Source organism: Ceratotherium simum, chromosome 16, assembly GCF_057802395.1.
Source record: "Ceratotherium simum simum isolate JZ-2026a chromosome 16, ASM5780239v1, whole genome shotgun sequence".
Classification (NCBI taxonomy): Eukaryota; Metazoa; Chordata; class Mammalia; order Perissodactyla; family Rhinocerotidae; genus Ceratotherium; species Ceratotherium simum.
In genome coordinates this window covers 58,976,366-59,003,284 of record NC_141915.1, presented here as the reverse complement: position 1 = coordinate 59,003,284, position 26,919 = coordinate 58,976,366, and the positions used below count along the sequence as shown (strand labels likewise).

At 50.7% G+C, this 26,919-nt stretch overlaps 1 protein-coding gene across 3 annotated transcripts; it reads right to left on the bottom strand.

The window, feature by feature from the left end:
- Nucleotides 1-5,773: 5,773 nt before the first annotated feature.
- C1QTNF1 (C1q and TNF related 1) lies at nt 5,774-26,919 on the bottom strand. Of its 3 annotated transcripts, none has more exons than XM_014789331.2 (4): nt 26,528-26,919; nt 11,199-11,364; nt 8,647-8,786; nt 5,774-8,016 (listed from the first exon to the last, which is right to left on the bottom strand). In XM_014789331.2, the coding sequence occupies exons 2-4, from the start codon at nt 11,345-11,347 to the stop codon at nt 7,466-7,468; spliced, it is 840 nt and encodes a 279-aa protein (XP_014644817.1). In that variant the 5' UTR covers nt 11,348-11,364; nt 26,528-26,919; the 3' UTR covers nt 5,774-7,465. The 3 variants fall into 3 exon arrangements, with proteins under 3 accessions (XP_014644817.1, XP_004432890.1, XP_087297839.1); XM_004432833.3 differs by having other exon boundaries at nt 11,199-11,361; XM_087441713.1 differs by lacking the exon at nt 26,528-26,919 and adding an exon at nt 26,368-26,472.

The following is a 26,919-nucleotide window of genomic DNA, read 5'->3' as shown; positions in this document are numbered from 1 at the left end:
CATAAGACGAACATGTGGGTTGAGAGATATTGTTGTGGCCATATTCAGAAAATACAGTTTGCCACAATCCTCCTCCAGACCATACCATAGTTGTTGTGAATATTTTTACTGTATATATTTTAAACTCCACAAGACATTACAGTCACGTGTTGCTTAACGACAGAGATAGGTTCTGAGAAATGTGTCATTAGGCGGTTTCATTGTTGTGGGAACATCATAGAGTGAACCTACACAAACCTAGATGGTATAGCCTACTACACACCTAGGCTATGTGGTACTTATCTTACAAGACCACTGTCGTATATTCAGCCAGTTGTTGACCAAAATGTCATTATGTGGCACATAACTTTACTTACTTTTAAAGGCTTTACTGAGATATAATTCAAATATAGTATAATTTACCCATCTAAAGTGCACAATTCAATGATTTTTAGTATATTCACAGAGTTGTACAACCATCACCACAATCAATTTTAGAACATTTTGTCACTCCAAAAAGAAACCCATCGGCAGTCATTCCCCATTCCCCACCACCACACACACCCAGCCCTAGGCAACCACTAATCTACTTTCTGTCTCTATGGATTTGCCTATTCTGGACATTTCACACAAATGGAATCATACAGTATGTGAGTTTTTTGTGACTGGCTTTTTTCACTTAGGATAATGTTTTTGAGGTTTATCCATGTTGTAGCATGTATCAGTACTTCATTCCTTTTATTTCCAAATAATATTCCATTGTATGGACATGCCACATTCTATTCATTCATTCATCCATTGATGGACATTTGTGTTGTTTTCACTTTTTTGCTATTACGAATAATGCTGCTGTCAACGTCTGTGTACAAGTTTTTGTGTGGGTGCGTGTTTTTATTTCTCTTGGGTGTGTACTTAGGAGTAGGCTTGCTGAGTTACATGGTAACTCTATGTTTAACATTTTGAGGAACTTCCAAGTTGTTTTTCAAGACATTTTTTTTTATACAGGCAATATTCATATAGAATTACCACCAAATTTACCATTTTTCTTGCTCCTCAGTTGTTCCCACATCTCTTACCTTCCTTCTGGGATCATTTTCACTTAGTGCAGGTTTTCCAGTGACAAATTCTCCCAATTTTTGTTTGCTTGAAAATGTCTTTATTTTTTATAATTTCATTGAGACTAGAACTTTAGATTGACAGTTTTTATTTTTTAAGCCCTTTAAATATACCTTTCCACTGTCTTTTGGTTTCTACTCCTTCTGTTGAGAGGTCAATTGTCAGGCTTATTATTGCTCCTTTGAAAGAAAAAAATTTCTCCTTTTTCTGTTTTTAAGATTGTTTCTTTGTCTTTGGTTTTTAATGGTTTTACCACCATGTGCCTTGATGGATGTGAATTCATCTTTATTTGTTCTGCTTGGGATTCACTGGGTTTCTTGAATCTGTGCCTTAGTGAACTTCATCAATTTGGTGAAATTCTAAGCCATTTTGTCTTCAAAATGTTGTCTTCATTGTTTCTGTTGCATTCTGTCTCTCATTTCTCCTTCTGGGACTCCACTTGCACATATGTTGGGCTTTCTCATTGTCACTTCTGTACAGATATATCCTCTAGTCCATATTTTTCATCCTTTTGTCTCTCCAGGCTTTTTTCTGAAAGTTTTCTTCTCATTTATATTCTACTTCGCTGATTTTTCTCTTCAGCTCTGTACAATATGCTGGTATATTCACCCATTGAGTTCTCCTTTTGCTAGTTTTATTTTTCACTTCTGGAGTTTCCATTTGATTCTTTACTATTATTATCAGTTTCAAGTTCTCTGCCATGATTCTCAATTTTGTCTTTTATCTCCTCAAATGTAGCAAGCATAGTTATTTTAATTTTTGGTTGTGATAACTCTACTGTGAGGTTTTTTACCCCACATGATAAGCATTTAATACATACTTGTTGGATATTTTTAGTAAGTAGGACCTCAAACTGAATGGACAAGTAACTTAGTGGCTTTCTCAATTGAACTGCTGTAACATTTTCTCTATCTTTAGGTGGGGGTGGGGGTGGGGCTCCAAATTATCTAGAGTATATGGACTTCTAATCCTATTTGTGAAAATCTCTGAAGTGGACCTTTGTGGGGGCCATCTGCATAATGAGAAATGGGCTTTGCTCCATTCTGCCCTAGGAGGAGCTGGTTACCAGGGCCAGTTGAGGTAGTGGCATTTGAGGTCACCAAGCCTTTCCAATCCCTACTCCAGCTGTGTAGTGACTTCAGAGAGAAAGGCATGGTCCTCAATTAGCCATTCTTTCTGGAATGCTTCCCTTGGCACCTGAGTCAGCCTCCTGCATTCCAGTGATCTCATCCATCAGTTGATTCCAAAATGCTTGTTCAATAATGCTCTTGGAAGAACTAACCCTGACACTCCCATCCCACCTCACTGACCCCTGGCCCCCTCCTAAGCCAAGCCCAGAATAATAAGACTGGCTCTGAAGGTTACACCTCTGGAGCTACAGGACTTCCCAGATCTCAACAGTGAAGGGCAAGTCATTCTTAGTGTGTGTGGGGGGGGGCGGTTTGTTCGTTTGTTATAACTACTTTATTGAGATATAATTTACAAACTATACAATTCACCCATTTAAAGTGCGCAATTCAATGGTTTTTAGTGTATTCAGAGTTGCACAACCACCACTACAATCAATTTTAGAATATTTTCATCACTCCAAAAAGAAACCTTGTACCCATTCCCAAAATTCTCCCCACTCCCAGTCCTTGGAAACCACTAATCTACTTTCTGTCTCTATGGATTTGCCTATTCTGGGCATTTCACATAAATGGAATCATACAATATGTGATCTTTTGTAACTGGCTTCTTTCACTTAACATAATGTTTTTGCGGTTTATCCATGCCGTAGCACGTATCAGTACTTCATTCCTTTTCATTGCTACCATTCCATTGTATGGATAGACCACATTGTGTTCATCCATTCATCAGCTAATGGACATTTGAGTTGTTTACAGTTTTGTTTATTATGAATAATGCTGCTATGAACATTCATCTACAAGTTTTTGTGTAGCCATATGTTTTCATTTCTTTGGGGTAGACACCTAGAAGTGGAATTGCTGAGTCATCTGTAGCTCTATGTTTAACATTTTGAGGAAATGACAGACTGTTTCCCTGTGCCTACATCATTTTACATTCCTGCCAGTAGTGTGTGAGGGTTCCAATTTCTCTACATCCTTGCCAACACTTATTCTGATTATAGTCATCCTATTGGTTGTGAAGTTGTATCTCACTGTGGTTTTGACTTGCATTTCCCTCGTGGCTAATGATGTTGAGCATCTTTTCATATGCTTATTTGTCATTTGCATATCTTCTTTGGAGAAATGTTTATTGAGATTTTCTGCCCATTTTTAATTGGGTTATTTGTCTTTTTATTATTAGGTTGCAAGAGTTCTTTATATATTCTAGATACTAGTCCCTTATAAGATATATAATTTACCAATATTTTCTTCCATTCTGTGTTGTCTTTTCACTTTCTTAATGGTGTCCTTTGAAGCACAGAATTTTAAATTTTGATGACGTCTAATTTATCTATTTTTTTCTTTTGTTACTTGTGCTTTTGGTGTCATATCTAGAAAACTATTGCCTAATACTAGGTGATTTACACCTAGGCTTTTTTCTAAGAATTTTATAGTTTTAGCTCTTAGATTTAGGTCTTTGATCTGTTTCAAGTTAATTTTTATATATGGTGTGAGGTAGGGGTCCAATTCCACTCTTTTGCATGTGAAGGCATCTTGTTTTATTTATTATTTTCTGTAACGTTCTTGTTTTTTCATGATCTGAGCAAGCAGGTTTCATTTTAGCCCAGTTATTATGGCCCAACAAAACCAGCTTGCTGTCATGCCCTTGTGTTTCTATAGTGAACCCTACAGAAAATTATCCTTGAGCAGACACATGCGCGCACACACACACACACACACACACATACACACACTGTAACTCTGTAGGATGGGAGTGCCTTCCTCACTGCTCCCACCCCTGGCTACAAAGGCTCCTGAAAGTCCTAACATAAGCAATTCTTTCCTTTGGCTGAGTCATCAGCCATTTCTAAGTCCTTTTGCTAAAACACTAATATTTGTGTTGCAACTGAGTTTTTCAGGTCTTTTCCAGGAATAGTTAGCTAATTCCTTACTAGCTGGGGTCAGGACATGGGGAAAGGAGCCTATGCAAAATAAACTGCTTAGGGAGGGAGTCAGGTAGAGCAGTAACTAGGTGCCAAGCATGCAGTTCTTCTGAGATCCATTCATGGATGGCAGGGCATCCATGTCACACTGTAGTTAAAATCCTGGAAAAGTCCTCTGGAAGGCAAGTATCGGATCTTATTTGTCATTATGCCCCCAGCACCTAGCATATGGGCTACCACAACACAGGAAGAGGGTAAATATTTGGAGAGCGAGCGGAGTAGAAATGCCAGCAGGAAGGGAGTGGAAGAATGGGGATGCGAGGGACAAGGTGTGGGGAGAGCTCAAAGAGTGAGGGACATCAAAAGGGGCATTGGGTGGGCTCTGGAGCAAACCCTGCCTCCTCTCCCATGTTGGCTTGGCCCGAAATGGGAGAGGTATTACATGCTCCACGTAACTGTCCTTGGAGAGAGGGCAGGCGGTGGGCACCTGGATGAAGCTGACTCATTCTTTCCATGCACCTTTGGGAAATACACTCAGCCCCTGCTCCCAGCTGCATGGAAGCACATCCTCTGCTGAGTGGCCTCAGCTTTGTGGAGGTGGAGGCCTGCTCTTTGCCCTGCAGAGAGTAGGATTGCAGTGTCTGCCTTCCCCCATCTGGCCCCAGCTCAAGGCTGAGTGTGACCACACGGGCTCACCCCAGAACCAGGCAAAGGAAAGACACCAGCTGTTTGCCAGTGTGCTGGCACCAGAGGGAGCAAGGCAGCTTTGCACTGCCTGCTGGCAGTCGGATAAGGGCCCCGGCCGCCAGTTGGCAAGCAATGGAAAAAAGAAGCAGAAATGTTTGCTCTTCACCACTCGGGCATAAGGGGGGATGTTGGTGGGTGTATTCAAGCCTGCAGGTCATTGTAGTGGGTTGAATTGTGTCCCCCAGATGTCCAAGTCCTAACCCCTGATACTTGTGAATGTGACCTTATTTGGAAAAAGGTCTTGCAGATGCGATTAAGTTAAGGATCTCGAGAGGAGATCATCCTGGATTTAGGGTGGGTCCTAAATCCAATGACTAGTGTCCTTAAAAGAGAAAGGAGAGGGAGATTTGAGAGACACAGGAAAGAAGGCCATGTGAAGACAGACATAGGCAGAGTTAGGAGTGACGCAGCCACAAACCATAGAACATCTAGGGCCACCAGAAGATGGAAGAAGCGAGGAAGGATCCTGCCCTGCAGACTCCGGAGGACAAGTGGCCCTGCCGACAACTTGATTTCAGACTTCTGGCCTCCAGAACTGTGAAAGAATAAATTTCTGTTGTTTTAAGCCATCAAGCTCGTGGTAGTTTGTTACGGAAGCCCCAGGAAACAAATATAGTAGTCCAAGACCTGTCTCTTGCCCGCCACTAGCAGAATCCTCCAACACAGAGCATCCAATGGGGCCATGTCCAGCTGAGTCTATGAAACGAGTTCCCATGAGGAATGAGGCAGTCCAGGGCCCAGCCGGTGCCCACTGGGTACCGATGTCCCCAGATACCAAGCTGAGGGTCTCCAGGCCTCCAACAGGCAGTAGGTGGGATTTGGAGATGGGGATAGAAAGGAAGAGGATGCGGTTCAATGACCAAACTGATGAGGCCACAATGCTGAAACACACAATTCCGAGTTTAATGTTTTCTGAAAGAGCACTGGGACAGCACAAAGCAGCAGGTGGGGGCCCTGCCCACTGGCAGGCCCACGGAAACACAGTTTTAAAGTCTGACCAGCAGAAGTCCTTCAGAGGGAGGGATGTACGGACCCTGGACTGCGTGGCCAGGCCCAAGGAGGGCAGAGGGATCGGTCAAGACCAAGGGTCACCAGGTGGTAGGAAGGAAGGCTCCCGTAGGGGCTTAGGAGCCCAAGCAGGTAGTAAGAGGGACCCTGGGTCTGGGCATTACTGTAGAGTGAGGCGGGGAAGGCCTGCCCAGCAAAGCCAGCCACAGGCCAGAGCACCAATTCCAGGCAGCAGCCTACTCAGGAGAGAGGGTTCTGACCCCAGGGATGGGGACATGTCTTCTCTCCCGGCCTCAGGGACTGAGTCCCAAGGGAGCTCCAGAGATAGGCAGAGGGGAAATTTCTAGCGCCTTCCGGATCTCCCCTACTTTGGGGCCCAGAGAGAGCCCCTCCCACATGGGCTTAAGCTGCTGGTCAAAGAGGTCTGAGGGAGGGTGCTGGAAGGTGCTGAAGGCTGAACCCTATGGGAAATAGGACTCTGAGATGGTGTGAGAGGAGGTTTTATAGAAAACGTTATGTGACCGTGACACCTGCTACAAAACCAAAGGCCCCAGCACCTTCCACGGCTGACCCGTCTGAGAGGCCAATGCCAGATGGACAGGCAGGGAGGCCCTGCCCAGGGCTCGAGGGTGGTGTAGGGAAATAGAGCAGAGCCATACAGGATGTATGGCTCTGCCTTGGTTGTACCGAGCTTTGCACCTCATAGAAACGTCTGCAGGCCCCTGAGGTCCCCAGGTGCTGTCAGGAGCCCATGGGTTCCAGCAAGCAGACTGCTTCTCCCAGCCCAGAGACCAAGGCCCAGGGCTTGGCTGTCCCTCTGGTGAGCTGCCATTTGCTTCCCCAGCCCGAACCCCCTCACTCTTGTGGCTCAGAAAGACCAGCTGAACCCTCAGGCAAAGCCATAAGGCTGTCCATAGGATGTGGACATCAGTCCAGCTGTCCCCCAGGAAGGTTTATACGTGGCTTAAGAGAATTAAGCCAGATGTGGTTTCCGGGGTCCCCATACCCCCGATCCCCTTCCCCCGTCGCCATGGTGTCCACATTAGATCTTCTCTTAAAAGGAACCTCACGCAACCTTAAGCAAAAACAGCCCTCCCTTGGGAGCCAGCACGGCTGGTGGAAAGGCAAAAATAACAACACCTTCCTTTCCTCCACAGTTTACTTTGCTCCTTCCACAACCTTTAGAATTTGCTTAAGTATTTCCAGCAATGGGAGCAAAGATGACTTAGTCTGGGACACCCTGCCGCACTGTGGCGGCCGTGTGTGCAGGGGTCACTTAAGGATACGTACACAGAGGGGAGCTGGAGGTCCCGGCCATTCTCGCAGGTGCCCGCCGGGGGATTTCATCTCCAGAGCCAGTAAGGCCTGGGACCACACAGCTTTTTCTGCCTCCCATTCCCATGAAGGGCGTCGTGTTGAATGCCAAAGCTGGGGAAGTGGGGACCAGGGGAATCAGGACTGGGGGAAGGGCTGACGGAGTCAGCCTGGTGCTGGACCGAGGGGGTCCAGGGAGCAGGGGGTGGGGGGAAACGGGAGGTTTGCCTCTGGCGCTGCAGCAGGTGGCTAGGGCTCAGCCGCGTGCTTGACCAGGTAGCCGCTGAAGGTGATGTAGGTGTCAAACTCATCGCTGAAGATGGCGTTCTCCCGCTCGCCCTTGAAGAGGCGCACCCACACCTCGTCCTGCTCCTGCAGCTCCAGCATCAGGCTCTGACTCTGCATGATGCTGCGGTCGCTCACCTGGGCATACAGGATCACCACCTCCTCTGTGTTCTTCATGATGTGTAGGTACGTCTCCTTCTGGTTCCAGGTGTGCACATTGAGGCTGAAAAAGTAGATGCCAGGCACATAGCAGTAGAACTTGCCGGTGAACATGTTGAAGTGGCCATAGAGGTTCACGAACTCCGTGTCGAAGATCACCGTCTGGTAGTAGTCATTGCTGTGCAGGGGCTTCTTCCGGCCCACGGAGAAGGCAGCATAGTGGTTCTTGCACCGGTCCCCGGGGGCCCCCATGGAACCCTTCTGCCCTTTGGGTCCCACGTGGCCCCTAGCACCCACGGAGCCTGGTTTGCCGTATTTCCCTTGCAGGCCTCGATCCCCTCGGTCACCCTTCTCACCTAAAACGGGCAGGAAAACACGTGGTGTCAAGCAAGCAGACCCAACCTCAAGGATCCTTCTATTTTCATCCAGAAGCAATAATTTTTATTTTCCTTCTGGAAAATACTGGCAAAGAAAAGGGAACATATGGGTTTGTCCAAAAGCAACAGGCGCTGTGGCCAGGCCCATGGCTCACTCAGAGCAAACGAACTGCAGATGTCGGGCTCGGCCTGGCCATCTTCCCAGTTAGATTTTGCAGGGCCACGCAAGGTTATCTGTTGTGCTCAGGACTGTGGTGTGCATGCGATGGCCTTTCAGAAAGTGGGCGGGGGGCGGGGGCGCCAAGCCTCAAAGCAAAGAACATGAGGCATGCAGTGTGAATGCAGGTAGGGCTGAGACCCAGAGCTGCCCTCGGGCTCCTTCTCCTGTCTTGGGCTGAGGGCCCCTATGCCATCTCTCCTCTTGGAAAGGGGCCAGAGCCTCAGAAACAGAATTTCCTCCTCCCCCCTCTAGATGACAGCCTGCCTCTGCTCTGTGCCCAAGGGAGACATGCCGCCCTGTCCACCCCGACGACTCCACCTTCTCCCCGAGCAGGACCGAGCAGCGCCCCCAGGGATGGTGCCCTTTGCTCCTCTTTGCAGCAGCCTCACCTTTCAGGATGGTGATGTTGATCTGCGGCACCGGGATGGCCTGGTACACAGGGGCAGCAGGGTCGCAGCAGCGAAAGCACCGGGAGGCAGTGGGCTCTTCGCCCTGCCTGGGACTGTATTTTTCCTGTTTTTCTTCAGCCCTAAGGGAATAAAGACATCACAGTGAAATCCATGAGCTCTCAGAGCCGGGATCTCTTCCTGCCTCTGCTACTGGAGGGTCTGGTGTACCCGACGTGCCTTGTCTCTCGCCTGGATGCACAAGGCTGTGTGTCAACTTTCCCTCAACAGAGACCACAGTGGCTCTTGGTGAATCCCAGGACCCTACGTGAAGTTTCAGAAAGAGCCCCCTGCCCTCTGTTAACAGCTCATAGTAATGGAAAGAATAAAAACAAAAACAGCAATAATTTGTGGGCTTTGCAAGACAGAGGCTGCTTTGGAGAAATCTGCCCCTCTAGGAGGTCTTCAGATGACATGTGATGATGCAGCGACTAGCCATCCCCTTCATTCGTCTATGACTCTAGGAGATACTCTATTAAGCTGACTCATTTGTAAATGAGAGGGCTCAGCTAGATCTTCGGGATTCCTGCAGCAGCTGGAGGTTCCACTCTAACGTTTACAACCCTACATCTGAAGATTGGCTCCTGGGCGAGGTGGACGGCGACAGCTCCATGCTACCACCTCGCGGCATCGCGCTGCATTGCACCGTGCCCTCTCTGGCTTGCGGCTCTTTTCACCCAGGCTCTAGGGCTGTGACAGGAACATCTAGGAGGTGGCACAGTCCCTCTCAATGGGCCAGCTCCTCATTTAACCCCGCTCCCACTTTTAAACCCCAGACAACGTGGAAACGGACCTATGCACCCTAAATTCAGCCCCTCACAAGCCCTGAACTCCCAGATGGACCCCTGCCCCCACCTCTGGCCAGAAGTTTCCATCTAGAGATTCAACAAGCCCCACAAATGTGAAGTGTCCAAAACTGATGGCCTGTCACTTAGCCTCTGACACTTTCTCTTTCCAAACCCTCTTCCTAGCATCATCATCAGCTGCCCAGAACGGAACTTTCAGCCTCATTCTAGATGCCTCTCTGGGCTCACCACAACATTCCGAGGATCACAGAGTCCTGAGGAGTCAGCCCCCCACCACACGAAAGTACCTCCAGAACCTGGGCCTTCAGCCCTCCTCATCTCTGGAGGACCACTACCATTTTGCTCTCCTGGAATTCATCTCTCCCCATGCCAATTCATTCTCTTCTCTGCCTCCCTCCAGTGTTCTTTCTAGAACTCTGTGATATTTAAACCTCTCCATGACTTCCTACTCCCTCCATGAAAGCCCTCCATGACTCCTCCATAGGATTAAGAAGAGACCCTTTCCCAACAGGCTCATCTCCCCTCCCATGCTCCACCCTCTGGCACCAGTTCCCACCACCCCAAAACCACTAGCCCTTACAGTGCCAGACACTGGCATGGCCACGCCTTTGCACACACCATCCTGGTTGCCGGGCGGCTTTCCCCTCCTTCTGCCCCTGGTGTCCTTCAAGACCCTGTCACTCCTCCACTTAGTCTTCCCCGGTCCCACCAACTCCCACTCCCCGGCGTTGGGGGTGCACCTGTACTGCAGAGCCTACATCACTCACTGCACTGGGTCATGTGTTTGTCCCGAAAGGCTCAGAGTTCCTGGAGGCCACCGACTGTGTCATTCATGTGTGTGTCCCCAGTGCCTAGTGGATGGCCAGACCAATAAAAGGCACTCAATCAACGTTTGTGGAATGAAAAGAAGGAGGAGGAGGAGAAAGAGAAGAAAAATAATGATGTTACTTAGCTGCAAATCCTAAGCAATTCCATGTACTCTAAGTTAGCCTGAAGCCTTGGGTATCAAGTCAGCCCAAAGCTCAAAATAATGAAGAAACTCAAAGCATCGGGCTATCACCTAGGTGCTGTTTGACAGTTCCAGGAGTAATCCCAAGCATTTTGTGTATCCCTACAAAATGTCCCAAATAGCCTGGTCTATATATCATTGAAGGTCACAGATCTGAAGACAATGCCGTTCAGAACTTGATAACTTTTCAAGGAGAGCAACCACTTCTCTTGCCAGTCTTCAGCAGTCCTCGCCATCTTGCAACTTGATCAGATGGTCAGGGTTGTGGGACCAGCTCTTGGTCCAACACTGTCCCTGCCTCCTACTTCCAGGGGTACTCAGAACTCTAGCAGATATTCTCAAAGGACAAAGCAGGAATGGAAAGACAAACTGAGGGCTGGGGTTGGGGTTTGGCGTGCTCTTTATTTAAGGATGTGGCTGCAAAACCTCACACAGACCCACATTCCTTTGGGGCTGGAATGAGGCTTGGTTATTGTCCTCAGTTTCAGATAAGGCGCCCGGGGCACTGGAAGGAGAAATGGCTTGTCTGTCCTCCAGGACCAGCCTCCACAGAGACCTCTCCTCAGTCTCAGCTATTGCTCCTTCACATCTAGCTGTGAACGAGCCCCCTGGGGTGCCCCAGACCCCAGGCCCAACCCCGCCGAGCCAGAGCTCCTGCATCCACACCGTCACAGCCTCACCTCTCAGCATGGTCCACTAGCGGCTCCCTTGTCCCCTCCTGCTCCTGCTGTTCCTGCTGGCCACGTGGCACACGGCCCAGCACCGGACCACAGGCGAAGGCGAGCAGCAAGCAGCATGCCAGCATGAGTCCCAGTCCACGGGAGCCCATCTTCCCACCGTGACCTGCTGGGAAAGACACATGGGGAAGGACAGCAGTTGGGAGGGGCTCCGCAGAGAAATAGCCGAGAAGCAAGGGTGCTCCCCAGACACGCAAAACCCAGAAGTGCTTCAGGCACAGAACCTTCTGGGAGGGCGACCACACACACGTTCTCTCTCACTCAAACACTCCCACATGCACGCACTCTCACACTCAGCAAACACATACATATACTCACATACTCTCACACATGCACACTCTCACACAATCTCAACACACTCATTCATACTGACACACAAACCTCAGTGTGCACACACATGCGTACATGCACTCTCACACACTCACATATTCTCATGTGCACACGTGCATGCACACACTTGACACACTCACATACTCTCTTATACTCAAACACACCTCCATTAGGACTCAACACACACACTCAACACACTCTTGGTACACTTATATGTGCACTCACATCCACACACTCTCACATTCACACTTGCACACTCATGCGCATGCACACTTTCAACACACTCACATGTACTCCTGCACACACATATAATTCATGTGCACACTCGCTTACTCTCATACTCATACTTACATGCCCACACTCAACATACACACTCTCAACACACTCATAAACTTACACTCACATACTCTCTCACACCCACACATGCATGCACACACACACACTCTCAATGCATTCACATGCATACTCACACTCTCACGCGTGTGCACACTGTTCCTGGAGCCTCAGCCTGCCGGGCTGGTGTGGGAGCACCAGCACTGCCTGAGGCCTCCATGCCTCCCAGAAAGGAGACTCCTCAGCCACTGGGCTCCACAGATGATCATTTAATTGGCCCTATCAGGACAATGAGCAAAATTCCGAATTAATTTGGGTGATCACTGTCCAGTGATTCTGCCTCAGCCCTGCACTCTGGGGGCCTGCGGGTAGGCAGGCGGCTACAAGTCGCTCTCTGGCCACCAGGGGGTGCGCCAGTGAGCAACCTCGAGCATCTAAAATAGGGATGGTGTCCGGCCCAGCCCCAGAGGGTGTTCATCATTCGCTGGGGCCAATCCATGTCTGTCACTCATGGTTCTCTCGGCAAAAACTCTGGACAGGACCCTCCTCAGCCAGGATTGAGATAGTCCTTCTAGAAAGAGACCCGTTGGGGGTTCCTAGTGAGCCCATGAGGGGCTTGGGCTTAACACGGCAAAACATCCCACTCGTTTTCACCCGTAGAGGTATCACCCCCATAACTTGGGGAGTCGGGTTTTACCCACGTGTGGATGGGAAGTCACGCGTGCCTCGGCTGTTCCTGCTGGGCTGGGAAACCTCCCCACCGCGGGAGGGGCGACTGTGGTCAATTCCAACCCATCTCTGTTCACCAAACACACAATCTAACACCTCCAAGGACCCATGAGGACCCAATTCAACCCTCTCAACTGCACAGTGAGAAACGGAGGCCTGGCAAGAGTAAGGACCACCCACCCCTCGCAGCCAAGTTAGGGGTGGGATCCAGGTGGTTACTGAGAGACAAAGAGAAAAAGCAAGGAGAACAATCTCAAAGGTCCTATATCTGATTTTTCCTTAATTCCTCTTTTATTTCTTTTTTTGTGTGTGTGAAGAAATCAGCCCTGAGCTAACATCCGTGCTAATCCTCCTCTTTTTTTGCTAAGGAAGACCAGCTCTGAGCTAACATCTATTACCAATCCTCCTCCTTTTTTTTTTTTCCCCAAAGCCCCAGTAGATAGTTGTGTGTCATAGTTGCACACCCTTCTAGTTGCTGTATGTGGGTTGCGGCCTCAGCATGGCCGGAGAAGCGGTGCATCGGTGCGAGCCCGGGATCCGAACCCGGGCCGCCAGTAGCGGAGCACGCGCACTTAACCGCTAAGCCACGGGGCTGGCCCTCCTCTTTTATTTCTAAGGAAAACAAAAACACTGAGGTGGATTTCTGTTTTTGTCAGTAATTATCTACCCAGATGAATGCTCCTTTCACAGACTTTGGGAAGCCATGGACTTCCCTCAAACACCCCATTGCTCAGAGACCTTGTAGCTGGGGAGGGCATGACCCTCTCCACTGGGTCAACTTTGGGCTTTGTTCTTTACCCCGCGTGTTAGTGGGCTCGCTGTCACAGCTCTGAAGAGATAGTGCTCCGTAGCTCTCCCTGCTGGAGCCCCCGTGCCAAGTCAAGAACCTGAGGGAGGCAGAAGATCCAGGAGCCAGAGCCCTGGGACAGAAAAGGCAGGAGCCCCAGGCTCTCCAATGGATCCTCAGAGACGTGATGAGACTCTGAACCAGGAAGGCTGGCCTCCTCATGGATCCCCTCCTACCCTGTCACTCGCACCTCTGCTGGGCCTTCAATTCTCTGCCTGACCCCTCACCCCATCCAGTGCAATGGATTAGCTGGGCACCCCCACCTCCAAGTTCTCTACCAACCAACCATCCTTCCCACGTGTCAGGGCCCAGAGACCTTCCCAAAGACCAAGAGACTGCTTGGACCAGCCCCCCACTCAAAACCTCTACTACCTCTCCTCCGCTTACCAACGAAAGTGTGTATATGTTCATTTATAAAATACATACTTAAATTATCTATCTATCTATCTATCTATCTATCTATCTACCATTTCGCATGCATGACCCTCTCCAGTCTGCCCCCCCCCTTCAGCTGCAATGCACAGCACCCCTCATCCTGTGTTTGAGCTCTCTGCTTCTCAAACTTTAACGGGCATACATATCACCTGGGAAATCTCGTTAAAATGCAGATCCTGATTCAGCAGGTCTGGGACAGGGCCTTGAGTGTCTGTATCATCAAAGAGCCCCAGGTGCTGCCAATGCTGCTGGTCCAAGGACCACACTTTGAGTAGCAGGTTCCAGACACGCCCCCAAACTCTTGGCATCTATCCACCAGCTGGCTTCCTTCTCCTCTGGCCAGGAGCACCCTATTGTCCTCCTCTTTTCTACTAAAAACCAGGCTAACAGGACCAACAACTGCACCAGGCACTGTGCTGGGCATCCATGCATCATTTCAATTAATCCTTATAGCCTTATAAGTTAGGGTTACGTCTGAAAACACCTCCTCATTAATAATTTTTACCCCATCACAGGCCTTGGATGGACCTTCAGTGAATCCTTTAAGGAGATGATACTCATTCTTTATTATCCCAAATTTACGAATGAGGAAATAAAGATGTAGAGAGGTTGATTAGCCCGAGACTGCGCAATTTTTAAGGGAGGGCCAGGGGCTGGATTTGAACTTGGACAGGCTGCCTTGGGATACATTAAAATCCTACTGGGTCTTCAAGACCCAACTCAAGTGCTGCATATTCAAGTGCTACATATTCTATCTGAAGCCTTCCCGACCCCTCAACTGGCAAAAACTCATCCTCCTCTTTTTATGTTTTGTTATTTTCATATTGTTCCATAACGCAGAGAGTTGTCCTTGGCCTGTAAGATTCTGCACAGCAGACTGTGACCTCCTCTGGGCCTGGGACATTGTCTTGTTCGTCTTGGACCAGCCAAGCATCCTGCAGCACCCTCAGCCTGACTGCTGCTCAACAAATATTTGTCAAATTGAATTCTCTAAATTTATTTCCCTATTTCTGTATTTCTTCTGTTTTTCCTTGGCACCTTAATAATTACTCTTTTTTTTTTAAGTGCCAAGCTTGCCTCACTTGAAAGGAAAAGAGGCTTTTCTTTCTTGAAACATTTTTTTTCTGAATCCAAAGTATATATTCATCTTGGAAAAGCTGGAAAATGACCACAAAAGGAAGTAAAGAGCCACTCTGGATTCTTTTGTCCCCAAGGGGTCTCAACCTCAGCACGATGGGCATTTGGGACTGGCTCACTCTTTGTTGTGGGGCTGTCCTGTGCATTGTAGGATATTTAGCAGCATCCCTGGACTCCACCCACTAGATTCCATTAGCACACCCCTACTCCCAGTAGTGACAACTAAAAATGTCTCCAGACTTCACCACTTGTCCCCTGGGAGGCACCCACCTCCCACAGCCGCCTCCACCCCCAGTCGAGAATCAATGCTCAACCCTCAGTGGAAGCACCATTTTGCATGTCGGTATGTCTCTTCCTAATCTGGAAGAAGGGTTTTCTGTACCTCGATCAGAAGAGATGGGGACCAGGATGCAGGCGGTTTAGGGGAGATGATATCAGTGAGCCGGGGATATGAGCTGGCCCAGCAAAGAGTTGTTGATGCTGGGCTGACAAACTGAGGGCCTCAGGGGATGGTGGTTCTCCTCAAGAACCTCTTCTTTGGAGCCAAAGCAAACCCAGACTGAAATCTTTCCTTCTTCGAACTTTCTTCAGAACCATTTTACGAAGTCCCACAGTAAAGCCAGTGTAATGACATTATGATCATTTTAGTCACTTTTGGGCAAAACCAGTATTGCCCAACTTGTAACCAAACTTGGCTCCAGATCACTTTTAGTGATTTCCAGTGAAAAGAAATCCCCTACAAAAGGTGAGGTTTTGCCCCCAGTAAGGCAACTCAAAAGAATGTGCTGCACACAGTGAAGGCAGGTCTGGGAAGGGGCCCCCAGGACTTCTGGGCCAGTGGTGTATAACCCGCATGAATCTGGACCCACATGGTCCAGTCTCCAGGCTGCCTTGTGGTCAAGGCATCTGAGGTCAATTCCAACATGACTCAAGTTCTGGACTTGCCTTTCCCAAACCCAGTGAAGAAATTCATTTGCCAAATTCCAAGAACATCTTTTTTCTCCCACCCACGTCCCTCAGGACCTTCAGCTCTTCAGAGTTCCTCTCCTCAACCTCCCCATCTACCTCCCGCTGAACCTCCCGCAACAAAGATGAATCCCCCTTTACAGGAGGTGGGGGGCAGAAAGGGAGAATTGGGCCACTTAGAGGATCTGGAGCAGGGCAGGAAGTCCGAGAACACTTCCTTGTTAATAATTTGTATCCCTTCTCAGACCTCGCATGGACCTGGGGTGAATCCTTTAAGGAGACAATTTTCATACACACGTTCAAGTTTCCGTATGTCTGTTTAAAATCAGTCCCAGTGAGTTGCCCCAGTTATTTTTGGGCTCCCTCCCACCTCTGTGTTGTCATGCCTCTGTTCTGACTGAACTCCCGGAGCTCAGGCTCCACTTGTTCACAGTCTATCTGAGGCCACACCCAGCCCAGTGCCATTTGACAAAAGCATTTAATAAACATGATTTTCCGTCTTCCTTAATCCCCATTGGGTGACTAGCTGTTCTAGAGGCAAGAAGCCTAGGATCTCCCTGGATTAGAAGATTACCATCCAGTGAAGGAGACAGATGTGTACCCAATTATAGCTCAAGACGGAAAGGCAAATGTCGAGTCAAAATGGTAAGTGGGTAGCACTCTAGACCTGACCTGTGCTGTCCAGTGCCATGAAATAAAATTCAAAATTCAGTTCCTCAGTCACGCTAGCCACATTCCAAGAGCTCAATAGCTACACGTAGCTGGTAGCTACCGTATTGGACGGCACAGAATAGAATGTTTCAATCATTGCAGAAAGCTCTATTGGACAGCTCTGTCCTATTAAAATGAAGTCAGTGGGGGAGGAAGTAGGAACTATGAACAAATAGTAGGCCAGAAATCTGGGAGTCATTTAGACTCCTTCTTCTCAAGCATCCGCCACATCGAATCAGTCACCAACCCTCTTTAATACCTCCTGAAGGTCTCTTCTCCTTTCTACCGTTTGCCTCATTTGATGCTTTCCAGGAGCTCCGGCTGTGCCCCAGATGTCAAGCCACCCAAGACAAATATCTTTGTCTGGCTTTTCTAGGGCCTGGACATCCCCCCAAATTTTACATGCATCTCCTAAGGAAGCCTGGCATAAGACAGAACTTTCTCCCACACCTCATGGCTCCTAAGTCAAGAAAGTGATTTAGCTCAGCTTCCGTCACTCCCCGTGTCAATACAGCATCAACCACCCCTCTACCACCACCCCTTCCGCACGTCTACTCCTGCCACCTTCCCTCCCCAGTATCCTCTCAACCAAAAAGGAAGCCCTGGGGCTGTCTCTCCCTGCTATGACATCTGGTGGAATTCTGTTGAGAAGCTCAGAGCTCTCCGGTGGCTGCAGGAGGTTCCCTGTACTCAGCAGCTCTGGTGCCCAGAAAGGAGAAAGCGCCATGTTGGGGTGTCCCTCTGGCCCTGATGACTATCAGGATTTTCTAACACATGACATCTGCTTGCCTTCCCCAAAAGCCATTCCTCGCACTAATTTTTCACTTACCAGCTCCTCTGGCAATGGGCAGGAGGGAGGCAGAGTGACTTCCAGTTGACAAATGACATTTGTTCACCAATTCCAGAAGCCCAGTTAGTATCTAATTTTCCCTCCTATAATTGGACAGGCCCAGCTGATCTTGAACTCTCCCCCACTTCCCCCCAACCTTGTAGAGGAAACAGCAGTAGGAGGATGGGGATCCCTTATTAAAGGAACTCCAGTCAACTGGAGGTGAGCAGTGCCTTTCCCAAGAGATGTGGGTGTCCTGGCGCCCATCCCACTCACCTGATCTCCCTTTTTTCCTTTTTCCAAGAAGCTGCTCTCTGCTTAGAGGAGGAGGGTTTATTTTTTAAGGTTTGGGGGTTGATTTGATTACCTCCAAAGCCCAAGGCCGGGGATGGAGATGGGGTCTTCCAGGGCTACTTGCTAGTTAATAAGCAAGGGCTTCCTTTTCCCTGGATAGGAGCAAGGTCTGGCTTGAGACACAACAGTGAAGGAAAGAGAGGCCAAGAATTCTGCCCATCCTAAAACATCTCCATCTTCTCCTGAAACAACACTCTGCCCCTAGACCAGGAAAGGCTCACCTGGAGAGGAGAGCAGACACAGTCTACGTTTCTGCCCAGGCCCTGTAGACAGGGAGACCACGTGGGCTGCAGGCGGCAGGCCTGCGTGGGCACCTGGCCAGCCCAGCCTCCACAGCTACGATTCCATCCCAGTGCAAACAAAGATTTCCTTGACTAGGGCACTGTCCTTAGATCACCTCCCAGCTGTCAGGCCTCCGGTGGGCAAGCAGGGACGGCAGGCCTGCCCCTGCTTTGAGAACCCTGTGAGAGAGAAGAGCTATTGACAGCTTGTGCTGTGAGCCTGCTCTGCAGGTGGCCTGGCCCCCCGCCCACTTCCCTGCAGCGGTGACACCCTCGGGGGGCTGACCACTCCCAAGACCTACGGAGGGAGGAACCTAGGAATCCCACGGCCTGTGTCCCATCCCACCAGCCCTTTTACAAGCAGTATAAATGTCTCTGGTTTTCTGGGGCCTGGACACCACTACAATGTTTTATAGGCATCTGCAGAGGAGCTTGGCAAAAGATGGAACTTTATCCCACACCTAATGGCTTCCAGGTCAAGAATATGACTTAGATCAGCATGCAGTCAGGATCCCTGCTGCCTGGTCCAGCCCAGATCACTCTGGCTAAGATCGCCAACGTCCCTTCCGACACCCAGCGCTTGTTGCCCCATGTTCCATGAGCGCTGTGGGGCGCCTGCTGATGAAGACCACCCACCTCTTCCACCCCAGCTCCGGCCCACCTGGTCTCCCAGTGTTTATCCTTCTTGATCTCCCCCTTACAGACAGGTGTTTTCCAGGCTGTGCCCTCGGCTCTCAACTCCTCTCACTCCAAACACTCTTTCCTCCTGTCATTTTCTACGCGAGGGCTTCAACCAACGTCTCCTCGATCCTTGTCCCCACTCTGGCCTGGCCGCAGAGCTCTAGGTATGTGGTCTCCAAAACAGTGGCCACTAGCCCACCCACAGGGCAAGTCAAATTAGACAAAATGAAGGATTCAATTCTCAGCTACATAAGCACATTTTAAGTGGCTACCCTCTTGGATAGCACAGCTGGGAGAACGTTACATCATTGCAGAAAGTTCTATTGGACAGTGCTGGTCTAGACCCAGGTATCTAACTGAATACCTCCTCTTTGCTCTGTCATAAGACCCTTGAACCCCCAATTAATCCGTCGCCTTCTACCCCAAACCCCACCATACCTGCTCCTCCTCCTGCAGCCTATGGCTCGGGGAAAGTGGGCACCGTTCACACAGGGGCCCCAGGCTGGAAATTTGGGAGCCATACAGACTCCTACCTCCACGCACCCATCACCTCTCATCTGTCACCAAGCCTCCTGAAAGTCTCCTCTCTTCCCCATCCCCTCGGCCTCTGTTACCACTTCTTTCTCAGCTCTTTGCTGGTCTCCCACCTCTCAACTATCTTCTAAACTGCTTACCGGAGGCAGCTCCCAAAGCTGCAGATCTGAATGCCACCCTTGGCTTAAAAGGCTTCCCCCCAAAATAAAGGAAACATTTAAGCCCTGAGCTTCACCTTCTGGCTCCTGCCCCACCTCTGGCCCCGTTGTCCCTACCCCTGCACATATATCCTTCACTCCAGCCATCTGGAGCCACTTGAAGTCCCCATCACAAGTCACACGATCTCGTCCTCTGTCTGTCCCTTTCTCCTACCACCTTCTTCATCACTGTGTTCTTCAGAGGCCAGCCTGACGCCAGCTCCTCCAGCATCCTGCACAGGCTGGTCTACAATCATTGGCTTCCTTGGCTTGTCTCCGCACAGACTAGGAGCCTCTCATAAATGGGAGCTGTGTCTCATTTCACGTGCATCTCCAGCGTCTGGTGTCTGACTTCCAATACTGATGGAACTCCACAGTCACCTTTCAGCTGTTCCCAAGGAGCAGAGCCATCATCCAGAGAGGACTCCAGGATCCTGCACTTTGTGCTATGGCCTCAAGCCAGCATGTTCAAATCTCTCTCTGACTCAGGGTGGGGGTGGTTTGGGGGAGAGGAGGAAAGCAGGGAGAGTGACCCAGGGCTCACTATTAAGTGTCATCAGAACTCTGAATCCTGGTGTGGCCATCTAGCCATCTTTTCCTCAAATGCTCCTCTTATCTACACTCAGAAAATCTACTGCAAAAGAGTTACAACCCACTGCCTCCATTAGCCAAGGTTACAAACAACCTAAATGTCCTGCAAAAACAGTCTAATTCAATAAATCATGGTGCATCCATACAATGCAAAACTAAAAGTGAGGCGGTTGATTGGGGTGGCAAACTCAAATGCCTTCAGTTCTTGTCCGTGGGCTGGGTGTAAGGTAATAGGGAGGGGTGGGTATTGCGGAGAAGCAGGAACCCAGTGCTCCTTTTAAAGGCATGTAAATAAATAAATAAATAAGTCTGGGGGGTGGGGCAGCTCCAGCCAGCAGCACCAATCAGTGACCTCTGTAAACAGATGAATATTTACTGACACGGAAAGATGTTCATAAACAGTGATGAGTGAAGACACAGGTTGAGAACATGCACACATAAATACATGTCCAAACACACACATACACTCAGCCACAAAGAGCTGAAGGCCACCCACCTGGCTGCTAACAGCAATTATCTCTGGGTGATGAAAATATGGATGTTTGCCATTTTCTTATTTTGGCTTCTCTGGGTTTTTTTCCTATAACAGTCACATATTTTTTCACCTTGAGTACACATTATTTTCCACTTAGAAAAATGACAAATAAGCCCACCCTGGGGACTAAGTGAGCATTTTGTTTATTCCAGGGAATGTGACTCTATGTGTAGAAAAGTAGAATGGAGGGGGGTTTGGGGATGCTGTGGCAAATCTGGGACTCAAGCGGGACCATGCAGATGTAAAGTGACCCAGTGCTGAAGCCCTGCGTTCTTTCACAAGTGTTTGTCGAGCCTCTACTCGGTACCAGGCAGAGGGCTGGATTCTGGGGACACAGTGGAACAGGAAGATCCAGCCCTCTCCCTGGGCAGCAGAACCCCCAAGGGATTGTGGGTACAGGTCAGGCCAGGGAAGGGCGCCTAACCTGGCCTAGAAACAGGCTAGCTGGAGAGAACACGTTTTCTAGAAGCAGGGGAATTTGTTCTGTCTTGGACACACCACTCACTGGTAGCACGTACTGCCGAAGGAGGCCTCCTGCGGCATGAAACAGAAGGAAATAAGCCAAATCCTTGAGCCCATCAGGAATTCTGCACAATGGCCAGGCAAGTTAACAGGCCAGGTGCAGCCCCATCATTTACCCAAGATTCCTTCTAACAAAGCCCTGCTACCACTGATTAAGCACCTACCACGTGCCAGGCTCTGGGCACGGTGCTCTACGTACACCGTTGAGCTTGATCCCTACAGTGCACCTCTGTTTCTCCGACCCGCAAACAGGCTCAGCGTGAAGGAGCCGCTCACCCCAGGCCCCACTGCGGGCGGTGCTGGAGCTCAGGGGAGACACAGGTGTATCTGACAGTAAAGTGCCTTCCACTTCACATCGAGGGGCCTCCAGAAAGATTCCAGATGGGGCCAAACTATGCTGGAGCAAACTATGGTCCAGCAGGTGCTCCCACCCGCTGGGCGTTCCCCTGCTTAGCTGACTTGTTATAGCTGGAACAGCAGCAGTGGCATTTGGCTCTGAGGAGTGTGCCACCAGCTGAGACCCTGCATCCATCCATTCAGCAGATTACTGGGCGCCCACTTTATGCCAGGCACAGTATGGGGCATGGGGTGATCCATGATAACTGTCTTCATTGAAGCCATGTGCTAAGATCTCCCTGGTGGCAGCCTGCCAGCACCTGAAAACTCACCATTAGAGTTTAATTCCTTTGGATTAAGACACAGAACCACCCGTAACAACCTCCTCATACCTCAAAATGTAAGGAACGTGGGAGGTGTGGCCCTTCAAACGTGCATTTCTAGGGCATTGCTTTTGCAGGCTAGAGAGGAAACAGTGCATTAGTGAACTCTGAAAGGAAGAAGGAGGAAGAAGACCACATCATGCAGGGACTGGCAAATGGCAGCATCCCGCCCCCAAGGCCCTCTGTGGTTAGGAGCCGACTGCAAAGGGCTCCAAGGCCAACTGCAGCTAGCAGGAAGGAGTGGTGTAAAGAACCAACGCGGGGGGGGGGGGCAGCGTTGTGCCCTGTGTCTGCCCACCCCTTGGGGGGGCTGTCTGGGGGTCAGGCTTGGGTGGACCCCCTAGTAGGGGGCCCTGCAGAGAGGGAACTGGAAGCAGAAGAATGCAAAAGCGAAGAACGAACAGAAAGGAGAAGGGCGGGCATCGGACTCTAGCCTCACTCCTCTCCCCAGCTGCCTGGCCTGGCTCCGCTTGCCCTGCAGGTGCCGTTTTCAGGGTCTCCTCAACCAGGACCTACGGCCGGTTTACAGAACTGTGGGTCTTGCTCTCCTAGCTATACCTTCACGGGGGCGGGGGCGGGGGGGGAGGGTGTCCTGAATGCCAGAAGACCTGAGAGCCCCGTGACCACTCCCAAACCCACCCAGACCCATCCATCTCTCACCAGAACCCACTTTGGACTCCTCACAAGGAGAAAGGGCCTGAGTGTTTCCAGGCACATCCCAGTCCCCAGCTCTGAAGACCAGACCCAGAAACCTGCAGGGCAGAGCTGCAGAGCCCAGCGCAGCCCAACTTCTGGCCTGCACCCCTCCGCAAATCCACCAGAGCTGGCAGCTTTCCCAGGCAAGGTCCTTTTCCTTCCCTGGTCCCCAGGGCAGAGGGTGGCTGGTAACCAGATGTCCCCACTGCTTGGGGAGGGGGCGCAACCAGAGGCAAAGGGTTTGGGGCACTCCGCCAAGTGTGGCTTTACCAGTGGCCAGCAGCAACACTTGACCCAGCACAGGGCACCAAGAACTTGACATCCCCATGCCCTCCACCACCCCCACTGCCCACCCCGCCTGTCTCCCTCTTTTCCCGTCCTCCCTTCCCACCCTGACACACTGCCCACAGTCTCCTGCTCTGCTCATCTCGTTTCAAGGAAAATTCCTACAGGAGCCAGAGAGATGGTCAGACACTGAGGCCCAGCCTGGCCCACAGCAGTCCTGGATGGGGTGGGACACCCCAGTAGGACTGTGCCAGTCCCATCCACTACTGGAGAAGGGATTGACTGTAGGGGCCTCTGGGGCAGGCCAGGGACACCCCAGTAGGCGGTGGGAGGCCGCTAGTGCCACTGCCCACACCCATCTCACTTTGAGCCCAGTTCTGGAAAGCAAGTGTGGGCAAGAATGAGTGGCTTAACAGGATACAAGGAGCCACTCATGTCTCCCACTTTACAGGCATCACTCAGCTGCAACCTTGACAAGGACCCAGAAATAAAGATGCCCCCCAAAGGGCTCAAGAGCTCGCACTGCTGTTGATGCCACTGAGCCCTGCCCCTGAAAGGCAGGAAGACGAGGGTCAGAGGACACAGGCTGCAGCAGCAGTTTCACCGCGGAGCTTGGGGAGGAAGAAAAGAGGAGGCATGCCCCACTTCCACACGTCTGCAGTTAAGCGCAGAACTGGCCCTGCCAGGCCAAGGACCCCGGCACAGACCCCCAGGCAGGGCCCCAAAATCCCGGATCCCAGGCCTCATGGGACCAGCTTGCTGGGTTGCCCTGAGAGAAAGCGGAAGTAAGCGCCTTAAGCAGTCTTTGACGATTCTTTTCCAGATTGTTCTCTAAGTGGGCAGACAGTTCCTCCTCGCACTGTATGAGGGGTCAGGGCAATGCCCGGGGTCCTGTCCACGGAGCTGCTTTGTCTCATCTGACTTTAAGAGAAGGCAGATTTCAGCAGGTAAAAACAGGAAAAAAAAATAATAACCCTCAGCCCACAAAGCAGTTACGCCACCAAGATGAAGCGCCCAGGAGGCCATCACCCCCATTAAATATCTCTGGGCTCTCAGGGCAGGGAGATGAAGCAGCTTCAGAAACACCCATTTCTCTCTCCAGTGGATGGGCAGGCAGAGTTGCCTTAGGCAATCAGCAGAGTGTGGGGACCATAACGGAACCTGGAACCTTTCTATTCTTCCTTTCCTTTGTGAGCTGTCACCCCCATCCCTAGCTTTGGAGCCTCAGCTACCCCCAGCTCCAGAACAGGGATCCACACAAGGGGCTGGCTGCTGAAGACAAAAAACACAGTGGCAAGCTCATGTCTGGTAAGGACGCCCAGCAGCACGACTGTATCTACAAAATTCTTTTCATCTTTGTTTTGATGGGTGAAGTTCAACGCCAGAATATTTGGTTTATGAGTCATGCTAATTACAGCTGGGGGGGTGTGGGGGGAGGAGGGCAGGAGGCACCAGGAAGAACAACAGAAAGAAGCATGTTCTGAAAAAATTATGCTGTGCTGGTTGCCCTGAATAGGGAGGTTACATCCCAGGAATGAGGAGGGAGCCGCCTGCGCCCTTCCTGGGACCACATCGGCTTTCTCGGCTCCACCTGTGAGGGCCTCACTGGCTGGCTGCACCTGCCCCAGACAGGTAGTGGCATCCTCTGGCTGGACGAGAGCCCACCCAAGACCTCCTGTGCCCACGTTTCTCTGTCTCCCAGACCTGCTGTTCACCGGGAGCACTTTCCTTGGCATCACAAGAGACTCAAGATGGAAGAAAGAGGAGAGAGAGTGAGAGGAGAGGGCAAGGGTCGCTGGCAAGCAGAACCTGGCTGTCCTTCCTGCCCCAGGGCACTTTCTCCATGGGCTGCTGGGAAATGGAAATTTGGAAACTTGAGAAGCTTGGATTCCAGCCTCAGCTTCAAGAGCTGTGCATCCTTGAGCAAGTCACATCCCTTCTCTGGGCACCAAGATGCAGGTTTGAGTCCCTGGTCCTCATCTATTGCCTCTGGGCAAGTCATGAGCCTTTCTGAGCTTTTCAGGGGTGAGAGTGCCGTTGATAGAATTGTCGAGAACAAACATTTGCTCAGTGCCCGCCACGCGGGAAACACACACATACACATACACACACACATCCATGGCTGCTATTATTTTTAGTGCCGCTGTTGTTATTGGGTCATCCCTAAGCTTCTCTCAGCTCTCAGGTCAAGAGGGAGAGTGGGGAGGAGGGCACGAAAGGACAACGCAACCCTCTGCCCCCATTTTTTAATGAAATTTTTTATTAAAAAATTTTTTAAAATAAAAAATAATTTTTTAATAAAAAAATTTTAATTAAAAAGAATACATTTTCCTGTATTTTTTCCCTCCTGTCCCAGCAGGGACATTGAGCAGGCCTCGTGGAGAACGAATTTCCTCCCCACGCAGGCGTCTCCACGTAGCACACGCAATAGTCAAGGGCATCTCTTTATGACCTTGCACGTGAGGCTGGCTGTGTGCTTTCCTGCACTATAAAAAGCAAAGGCCCAGCAGCCTCTGAGGACCTCACATCCTCCCATAGGGACCCGGGAAGTAGCTAGCAGTTGAGAAAACTCAGTTTCTCAGAACACTCCTCATTTTCAAATCTCAGAAGGAGGAAGCTCCAAGTGCCAAACTTCCCCAGGTTCTTAGAAACCAAGTGAGGTAGAAGAGGCAAAAACAAGTCACAGAGAGATGCAGTTTCCTCCCTCCCCTCCAAGCAGATCGGGAGGGCCCATGAGTGCCCAAAGCATGTGGGGATCCAGGGAAGACACAGGGGCTGCCAGGGAATTGGGATGGCGGGGCCCAGGCTAACAGGATGTGGGTGCCCAGGACAGGTGGGGACCACACCTATGCCAGTGGGGATGCCCTAGAAGAGCTGGGCAGTATGTGGTACATAGACACAGAGAGGCGTTGGTGGTCCAGAAACTTGAGGAGAGCTCAGCAACTCCGCCCCAGACCAGGGGCCACTCCCAGAGGCGCAGGCAGCCAGGAGGGTCCCTGGGAAAGGGACATTATTTTTCCCTGTCCAGGCTGGATCCTCTCCGGGAACCCCAAGGCCATCAGATGTGGGGCGCCAAAGTCAGCATTTCCTGTTCCGTGTGGGCTCCAAATTGGCCACAGGCAGGGCTAGACAAACCTGGCTTTCAGGTGGTCCAGGCAATATTGGGGTGGGGGGGCTCCCCACCAGGTGCAGAGGGAACCTGAGCACCATTCTTTTCCTTTCACGCCCTGAGAAACGCACCAGAGAAGAGTGAAGCAAGACAAACACTCACAAAACACGGGAGAGATACAATCATTGCTGACGGCATCCGTCTGCCACAGAGGGAGACCGAGGCCACGGCTCGCCAGGGCACCTCCGCTACTAAGGGAGCAGCGAGAACCGGCACCGGACCTTCCCTTACCTCCTGGTCTTTCTGCCCCTGCCGCAACTGCCGCCCTGGCCCCTCCCACTCGGCTCCTCGCCGGTCGGTGCGAGTGTCTGCTCCGCTCTGCTCTGCCACCCGGGCTGAAGCCACGGAAACGAGCGGGAGCAGCGCCGGGTCCCGCCCGCCCGGCACCTACCTCCAGCCGGCGTCCGGGAGCGGGGCGCCCGCGGCCTCTCGGGCTCTCCCGGCGCCACTTAGAGCATCTCCCAGCGGCGGAGCCTCCGCCCGGCCAGGTCGGGGAAAGAACAGACGTGTGGAAGGAGAGAGCCGGGAAGAAGCAAGGAAAAAGTCCTTGGGAAGAAGGCGCAGAAAGTAGGGGGGCGGTGGTGGGGGGCGGAGGGTGCGGGCAACACGGTCCCTTCCCGGCACCTTGATCTTCTCGCCTTCAAAGTCTCTTTGGCCAGAAGCGGAAACGCGGTTTCTCGAAAGTAAAGGAAGAGACGAAGAAAGCAGGACAGACGCGTAAAGAGCAAACCCCAGCCAGATGTGAGCGGCCGCGGAGCCTCGAACGCTCCCAGCGCATTTTAT

Bases quoted from the DNA above. Each gene is read 5' to 3' on its own strand.
- C1QTNF1 (XM_014789331.2), bottom strand. From the start codon at position 11,347: ATGGGCTCCCGTGGACTGGGACTCATGCTGGCATGCTGCTTGCTGCTC. The intron at 8,787-11,198 runs GTGAGGCTGTGA...TTATTCCCTTAG, and splicing joins CTAGTGGACCATGCTGAGAG to GGCTGAAGAAAAACAGGAAA. The intron at 8,017-8,646 runs GTGAGGCTGCTG...TGCCCGTTTTAG, and splicing joins CAACATCACCATCCTGAAAG to GTGAGAAGGGTGACCGAGGG.